At 56.5% G+C, this 8,806-nt stretch overlaps 1 protein-coding gene across 1 annotated transcript; it reads right to left on the minus strand.

Moving 5' to 3' along the window:
• Window positions 1-8,559, minus strand: ecsit (ECSIT signaling integrator). Its single transcript, XM_052045997.1, has 5 exons — window positions 8,515-8,559; window positions 8,026-8,083; window positions 2,480-2,628; window positions 1,281-1,386; window positions 1-814 (listed from the first exon to the last, which is right to left on the minus strand). The coding sequence occupies exons 1-5, from the start codon at window positions 8,557-8,559 to the stop codon at window positions 558-560; spliced, it is 615 nt and encodes a 204-aa protein (XP_051901957.1). The 3' UTR covers window positions 1-557.
• Between the last annotated feature and the right edge of the window lie 247 nt (window positions 8,560-8,806).

Below are 8,806 nucleotides of genomic sequence, written 5' to 3' on the forward strand. Positions count from 1 at the left end.
GAGGCTTTTCACAGGGTTTTATTCAGACCGTGGAACATACACAGGATTGTTCACTCAATGGGGGAGGGAGGAAGGGCGTCAGAGGGGAGAGGGGGTCAGAGGGAGGGGGAGAGGGGGTGACTGGGAGGGAAAAGGGTCAGAGGGGAGGGATTAAGGGGGCAGGGAGGGAGGGAGGTGTTCAGAGGGGAGGGTGGGAGCGAGAGGGGGCAGAGGGGAGGGAGGGAGCGAGGGGGCAGAGGGGAAGGAGGGAGGGGGAACGAGGGGTTAAAGATAGGGTGGGAATGAGGGGTTCGAGAGAGGGAGGGACGGAGGGGGGATGGAGGGAAGGGGACGTCCCACCCGGCCCCGACTGCCGCGGATCCCAGCCCCTGGACCCACCCCGCGGCCCCCGGGACCCCCGGACACAACCCTGCAGCCTGCGCATCCACCCCCACGGTCCCCGGACCCACCCCGGGACCCCCGGATCCACCCCGCGGCCCCCAGCAGGTCGGAGGGGTGTAACAAGGGCGAAGGATTCCCGTCCCCCGGGCTCCGACTCAAGCGACGAGCTGCCGGTCTCAGCGCCGCATCCTCCTGGAGCCCGGCTCCTCCTCCTCCCACTCCCCGTCCTGGGGCTTGGCCTCGGATGGGGCCGGCTCCGGGTCCACGGCGGGCACCAGCCGGCGAGGGGCTGCAGCGGCAGCGGTGGTGCGGAACACCACCGGGGTGTGGCTCAGCGACGGGTTGGTCTCCTGCAGCCCATCGATCCACCGGGAGAGGGAGGCGGCATCACCGGAGCCCGCCTGGCACAGGGCAAAGACCGGACCCTCGAGAACTGGGGGGGGGGGGAGAGAGGTGGGAGAGAGGGGGAGAGGAGAGAGGGGGAGGGGAGAGAGGAGAGGGGAGGGGAGAGAGGGGAGAGAGGGGAGGGGGGAAGGGGACAGGGGAGAGAGGGGGGAGAGAGGGGAGAGAGAGGGGTAGGGATGGGGGAGGGGGACGGATGGGGAAGGGGTGGTGAGGGGGAGGTGTGGGGGAAGGGGGAGGTGGGGGGGGGAGGAAGAGAATGAACTGTTACTCCCTATTTCCAGTCTCCCAAGTCCCAGCACAGCAAGTTGCCCCCCCCAACGCAGCCACCCCTATTCACCACCACCCCCACCAGCCCACTCCCACATTCGCCCGAGGAGGGAGGCAGGGGCCCTCGAGTGGCCGCTTGGGCTTAACTGGGGAGGGGAAAGGGGTAGCCGGGGCAGTGGGGACCCTCGAGGGGCGGAACGGCCTTCCCTCGGGGCTCCGAGCGTTACCTTCCTCCACCTCGAGTCCGTCGTCGTCTCCCAGGTCACGGTCCAAGTCGAAGCTCAGCTCCATGGGGTAGTAGAGGTTCCGCTCAGGGTCCACTGGCTTCGTTCCCTGCACAGGGGGTCACACGAGGCGAGGGGTCACATTGTGCGATGGATCCAATAAAGGCCTGTAGTCACCTCTGCCTGTGACGGTACCTTTGGACCTGTAGTTACCTCCGCCTGTGTTGGTACCTTTGGACCTGTCTTACCTCTGCCTGTGTTGGTATCTTTGGACCTGCAGTGATCTCCGCCTGTGATGGTACCTTTGGACCTGTAGTCACCTCCGCCTGTTGGTACCATTGCACCTGGAGTTCCCTGTGCCTGTGTCGGTACCTTTGGACCTGTAGCTACCTCCTGTGTTGTACCTTTGGACCTGTAGTTACCTCTGCCTGTGTCCGTACCTTTGGACCTGTTGTCACCGCCTGTGCCTGTACCTGTGGAACTGTAGTCACCTCTGCCTGTATCTGTACCTTTGCACCTGTAGTTACCTCCACCTGTATTGGTACCTTTGGACCTGTAGTCACCTCCGCCTGTGTCGGTACCTTTGGACCTGCAGCTACCTCTGCCTGTGTCAGTACCTTTGCACCTGTAGCTACCTCCGCCTGTGTCGGTACCTTTACACCTGTAGTCACCTCTGCCTGTGTTCATATACCTCCCGCATTCCAAAGACGGACGGGGTCAGGAAGTTGTGGGCGTGCTATGTCGGCGCCGGAAGCGTGGCGACACTTACGGGCTGCCCCCAGAACACTCTACGCAAAAAGACGCATCTCACCGTGTGTTTCAACGTACACGTGACCGATAAAGAAATCTTACGGTAGGCAAGACAGGTTTTTCACTGCACCTCGGTACAAGTGGCAATAATAAACCAATCCCAGTAATAAATCTAACCCGAACCACAGTTTTATAAGGCTGCAATGTAACTTCCCGGCTCTTGAATCCTCGCGCCTCGACCAACAAAGGCAAGCACGCCTTCTCCACCGCCCCGTCAACCTGCGCGGCTGCTCTCAGGGAGCCGCGGACTCGGACCCCAACATCCCTCCACACTTCTTCAAGGCTCCCTGCCCATCCCCACCCCGCAGGCACGACGGGCCTCCTCCCAGGCCGGGCTAATCGCCCGCGACGGCGTCGCACGACCCCCGCCCCCGGGGCACCCCGGCACTCACCTCCAGCTCGGGGGGCAGGGGGTCCGAGCGCAGCAGGTAGTAGTGGAGGCAGGTGCGGCGGAGCCAGAGGGGGAACGGACCCTCCACGAAGACGGGGCGCCGGGGGTCGTGCCGGGCCAGCAGATCCCGCTGCTCCGGGCTCTGGAGACCTGCCGAGGAGGAGGGAGCGGGGAGAGGTAGGTCAGCGTCACCGTCCCGGGCGCACACGCGCTCCGCGTCCCGGGACACCCCAACCCTTCCCCCCCTACCAGGGCGCGCGTAGGGGTAGTGGTCACACGCAGGTGCCTAGGACTCAACATCTTGTCACGGATTGTTACCATTGGAGACTGTCCCTTTAAGACCTAGTGCAGCAGTGTGTGTGTGTCTGTCTGTCTGTGTCTACTGTGTGTGTGTGTGTCTGTGTGGGGCGTGATTACGACAACAAGGAGGTAAGGATTTGATAACATTTTTGGAGCAGTCAGTCAGAGGTGAGAGAGGGAGTGAGAGAGAGAGAGAGAGCGAGAGAGAGAGAGCAAGAGAGAGAGAGAGCAAGAGAGAGAGAGCGAGAGAGAGAGCGAGAGCGAGAGAGCGAGAGCGAGAGCGAGCGAGAGAGAGCGAGAGAGAGAGAGAGAGAGAGCGAGAGAGAGAGAGAGAGAAAGAGCGAGAGAGCGAGAGAGAGAGAGCGAGAGAGAGACCGAGAGAGAGAGACCGAGAGAGAGAGACCGAGAGAGAGACACTGCCTGCTGGTCTCTGTTTCGGTGGATGAAGAACAATAAATGTGTCTGTCACTACAATCCACGGATGGATTTTTGGAAGAATCCAGTGGAGTCCACTTTGTCGTTGACCTGTAGAAGGAAACACGTATTTGTGTGGACGGCCACGTCTCGGATGCCTTCCGGGGTGGCAGATACTTCGGAACAAAGGAATGGAGATCAGCAGTGACTGAGGTGTCGTGTGGGTTCCATCGGGGAACATTTGGATTTCGTAATTACTCTCGATTTTCTTTCTACGTTTCCTCTTCAGTCAACGGTGGTTTTGCAGAAGCCTGCGCTCACGTTTCACCTTACGGCTTGCTGAACTGAACTTTGCGAACTACTCCTGGACTTGGAGTTTGGGAGTTTGCCGCACACACACGCACGACGAGTTTAGTTTTTGGGGTTAATGTTCAAGGTTTAACATTTTTACTTCTAACATTCTAACATTTTTACTTTTATTTCTCTTATTATCATAAGTAGTTATTAATAAAATAGTTTTTAACACTTATACATGATTCGGTGTGTTTCTTTTGTTGCTGGTTCGTGACAACCTCCCTCTGTAACTGGGTCCTTGACTTTCTAACAAACAGACCGCAATCAGTGAGGATAGGCAGCAATTCCTCCGGCACGATTATTCTCAACACCAGTGCCCCACAAGACTACGTCCTCGGCCCTCTACTCTACTCCCTATACATTCACGACTGTGTGGCCAGATTCTGCTCTAACTCCATCTACAAGTTTGCAGATGATACCACCGTAGTGGTGCCATATCTCAAACAGCGATGAGTCGGAGTACAGGAAGGAGATCGAGAGCTTAGTGGAATGGTGTCATGACAACCACCTTTCCCTCAATGTCAGCAAAACTAAAGAGCTGGTCATTGACTTCAGGAAAGGGGACGGTGTACATGCACCTGTCTATATCAATGGTGCTGAGGTCGAGAGGGTTGAGAGCTTCAAGTTCCTGGGAGTGAACATCACCAACAGCCTGTCCTGGTCAAATCACGGAGACGCCATGGCCAAGAGAGCTCACCAGCGCCTCTGTTTCCTCAGGAAGCTAAAGAAATTCAGTTTGTCCCCTTTGACTCTCACCAACTTTTACCGATGCACCATAGAGAGCACCAACTGCTCTGTCCGGGACCACAAGAAGCCGCAGAGAGTTGTGGACACAGCCCAGTGCATCACGGACACCAGCCTCCCTTCCTTGGACTCTCATTGTCTTGGTGAAGCAGCCGGCATAATCAAAGACCCCACCCACCCGGGTCATTCTCTCTTCTCACCTCTTCCATCGGGTAGAAGATACAGGAGGCTGAGGGCACGTCCCACCAGACTTGACAGCTTCTATCCCACTGTGATAAGACTACCGAACGGTTCCCTTATACGATGAGATGGACTCTGACCTCACGATCTACCTTGTTGTGACCTTGCACCTGATTGCACTGCACTTTCTCTGTGACACTTTACTCTGTACTGTTATTGTTTTTACCTGTACTACATCAATGCACTCTGTACTAACCCAATGTAACTGCACTGTGTAATGAATTGACCTGTACGATCGGTTTGTAAGGACAAGTTTCTCACTGTACCTCGGTACAAGTGACAATAATAAACCAATACCAATAATTGAGCTGATGGCACCCCTCCCCTTCTGCCCGCAGTGTCTCATCTCCCTCCACCCTCCGCACATCCATGTGTCTGACAGCCTCTCGAACACCTCCATCGTATCTGCCTCTACCCACACCCCCAGCAGTCCGTTCCAGGCACCCGGCGTTCTCTCTGTATTCTTTCTACCCCGGATGCTTCTATCCCACTGTGATAAGACTATTGAACGGTTCCCTTATACGATGAGATGGACTCTGACCTCACGATCTACCTTGTTGTGACCTTACACCTTATTGTCTACCTGCACTGCACTTCCCTGTAGCTATGACACTTTACTCTGTATTCTGTTATTGTTTTTACCCTGTGCTACCTCAATACACCCTGTACTAACTCAATGCACTGTACTACCTCAATATGTTCTGTATTATGCACCCTGTACTACCTCAGTGCACCCTGTACTAACTCAATGCACTCTGTACTACCTCAGTGCACCCCGTACTAACTCAATGCACTCTGTACTACCTCAATGCACCCCGTACTAACTCAATGCACCCTGTACTAACTCAATGCACTGTACTACCTCAATATGTTCTGTATTATGCACCCTGTACTACCTCAGTGCACCCTGTACTAACTCAATGCACTCTGTACTACCTCAGTGCACCCCGTACTAACTCAATGCACTCTGTACTACCTCAATGCACCCCGTACTAACTCAATGCACCCTGTACTAACTCAATGCACTGTACTACCTCAATATGTTCTGTACTATGCACCCTGTACGGCCTCAATGCACTCTGTACTGCCTCAATGCACCCTGAACTACCTCAATGCACTGTACCACCTCAATGCACCCTGTACTAACTCAACGCACCCTGTACTAACTCAATGCACTGTACTACCTCAGTATGTTCTGTACTATGCACCCTGTACTGCCTCAATGCACTCTGTACTGCCTCAATGCACCCTGAACTACCTCAATGCACTCTGTACCACCTCAATGCACCCTGTACTACCTCAATGCACCCTGTACTACCTCAATATGTTCTGTACTATGCACCCTGTACGGCCTCAATGCACTCTGTACTGCCTCAATGCACCCTGAACTACCTCAATGCACTCTGTACCACCTCAATGCACCCTGTACTACCTCAATGCACCCTGTACTACCTCAATGCACCCTGTACTAACTCAATGCACCCTGTACTAACTCAATGCACTGTACTACCTCAGTATGTTCTGTACTATGCACCCTGTACTGCCTCAATGCACTCTGTACTGCCTCAATGCACCCTGAACTACCTCAATGCACTCTGTACCACCTGAATGCACCCTGTACTACCTCAATGCACCCTGTACTAACTCAATGCACTGTACTACCTCAGTATGTTCTGTACTATGCACCCTGTACTGCCTCAATGCACTCTGTACTGCCTCAATGCACCCTGAACTACCTCAATGCACTCTGTACCACCTCAATGCACCCTGTACTACCTCAATGCACCCTGTACTAACTCAATGCACTGTACTACCTCAATATGTTCTGTACTATGCACCCTGTACTGCCTCAATGCACTCTGTACTACCTCAATGCACCCTGAACTACCTCAATGCACTCTGTACCACCTCAATGCACCCTGTACTAACTCAATGCACTGTACTACCTCAATATGTTCTGTACTGTGCACCCTGTACGGCCTCAATGCACTCTGTACTACCTCAATGCACCCTGAACTACCTCAATGCACTCTGTACCACCTCAATGCACCCTGTACTAACTCAATGCACTGTACTACCTCAATATGTTCTGTACTATGCACCCTGTACGGCCTCAATGCACTCTGTACTGCCTCAATGCACCCTGAACTACCTCAATGCACTCTGTACCACCTCAATGCACCCTGTACTACCTCAATGCACCCTGTACTACCTCAATGCACCCTGTACTACCTCAATATGTTCTGTACTACGCACCCTGTACTGCCTCAATGCACCCTGAACTACCTCAGTGCACTCTGTACTACCTCAGTGCACCCTCTACTACCTCAATGCACTGTGTAATGAATTGACCTGTACGATCGGTATGCAAGACAAGTTTCTCGCTGTACCTCGGTACAAGTGGCAATAATAAACCAACACCACTTGCCCTCAGATTCTTGAACCAGCTCCGACACTCCCTCAGACCAGACTCCCTTTCTTCTCTCTCAACTTGTAATCGTGTCGTAATGCCATGTGAGTTTAAGTTCATATTTGAGTTACGTGCTCATGAGTTTCACCTTGCAGAGTCAGGAGTCACAGAAGCTTCAGAGAGGCTGCAGAGGCTTACCAGGACGCTGCCTGGATTGGAGAGCACGTCTTCCGAGGAGAGGTTGAGCGAGCTGGGGCTTTTCTCTTTGGAGAGGAGGAGGATGAGAGGTGACTTGATAGAGGTGTACAAGAGGCACAGATCGAGTGGACAGTCAGAGACTTTTTCCCAGGGCGGCAATGGCGAACATGAGGGGACATAATTTTAAGGTGATTGGAGGAAGGTATAAGGGGGATGTCAGGGGTAAGTTTTTTTACACAGAGAGTGGTGGGTGTGTGGAACGCACTGCCGGCAGAGGTGGTGGGGGCAGGTACATTAGGGACATTGAAAAGACTCTTAGACACATGAATGATAGAGAAAAGGAGGGCTGTGTGGGAGAGAAGGGTTAGATAGATCTTAGAGCAGGGTAAAATGCTGGCACAACATCGTGGGCCGAATGGCCTGGACTGTGCTGAAACATTCCGTGTTCACGGACCAGTGGGGTCGAAGGTCCTGTTTCCGGGGCGGCGTGACGCAGTGATCCGAGGGCGGTACGTCCGCGCCTGCACGTACGGGCGAATGCAAGTCCCCACCCCGACCCCTCCCAGCCCTCGCCCCGCGCGCACGGTTCCCCTCCCAGACCCTCACCACCCACTCCCCCGGGAGCGCAGGGCAGCGGCGCACGGGTACGCCGGGGTGGGGTGCACTGACTGTCTCTCTCGGGCACACATGGCGCGCACAGTCCCGAGTTTCACTTAAAACCTCGCAGCGGTGCACACACCCACACTCCGTGAACCCTCGCGGGTGCTTGTTCCAACCTGCCACCACACGAGTGCGCGCGCCCCCCCCCCCCCCCCCCCACTGCACTCCCCCAGCCCAACGAGCCCACCAACCCCACCGCCACCCCCGCCCCCAAAGCAAACACTCACCCACAAGGTGGGGGACGCGGAGCACCCCTCCGTCCGGTGCTGCCTCCTCCCGGGGTCGCTGCGGAGAGAGGGAGGGTGCGGAGAGAGGTTCAGACCCAGGCGGCAGTGGGTGGGGACCCCCAGGCGTCTCTGCCACCTACCCTCCCCCCCACCCACCCCCAGGACCGCCCGCAGGGGGGGCGGCAGGCGGGGAGCTGGGACATCCGATCCAAGGGGTTTCAACGCCTCCCCTTGCCCGCTACACCCACCCCCCTTTCAACAGACCCCTCTCATCACCCCTCCAACCCTCACAGCTGGCATTCGGTGCCCCCCACCCCCAATGCCCCCCTACTCAAGCCCCCCCCCCCCCCCACTGAGAGGCAACTCCTGAAACCCAGTGGTGATGGACGGGACGGACATGGGGGCTGGCACAGACCCAGGGGGCCGAAGGGACCCTTTCCCTCTGCGCCAGCGCGGGGGGGGAGGGGGGGGTGCTGGGGGGAGGCTCACGGGGACCGGCGACAGGCCCCTTCCTAACCCACGCCGGCCCGACATGGACCTTGCACCCACCTCAACCCGTCCCGTGACGGATGGGTGAGATTCGTGGGGGTTGGGGGGGTGAGGGGGGGGAAGTGAGGCTGGGGGTGGGGAAGGGGGTGAGGAGGTGGGGGAGGCTGGGGGGAGGCAGGCAGTGGGGGTGGGAGGGGGTGGTCGAGGGAACAGGGTGGTAGAGGGACGGGAGGGTAGTGGGGTAGAGGGGATGGGTGAGGGGGTGGGTGGGAGGGTGGATAGGTGGAGTGGG

Source organism: Pristis pectinata, chromosome 41 (genome assembly GCF_009764475.1).
Source record: "Pristis pectinata isolate sPriPec2 chromosome 41, sPriPec2.1.pri, whole genome shotgun sequence".
NCBI lineage: Eukaryota > Metazoa > Chordata > Chondrichthyes > Rhinopristiformes > Pristidae > Pristis > Pristis pectinata.

Coding starts and splice junctions, on each gene's coding strand:
- ecsit (XM_052045997.1), bottom strand. CDS start 8,559: ATGTCGGGCCGGCGTGGGTTAGGAAGGGGCCTGTCGCCGGTCCCC. Junction 8,084..8,514: donor GGGGCCTGTCGCCGGTCCCC/GTGAGCCTCCCC, acceptor CTCTCTCCGCAG/CGACCCCGGGAGGAGGCAGC. Junction 1,387..2,479: donor CCCTGCCCCCCGAGCTGGAG/GTGAGTGCCGGG, acceptor CCCCCTGTGCAG/GGAACGAAGCCAGTGGACCC.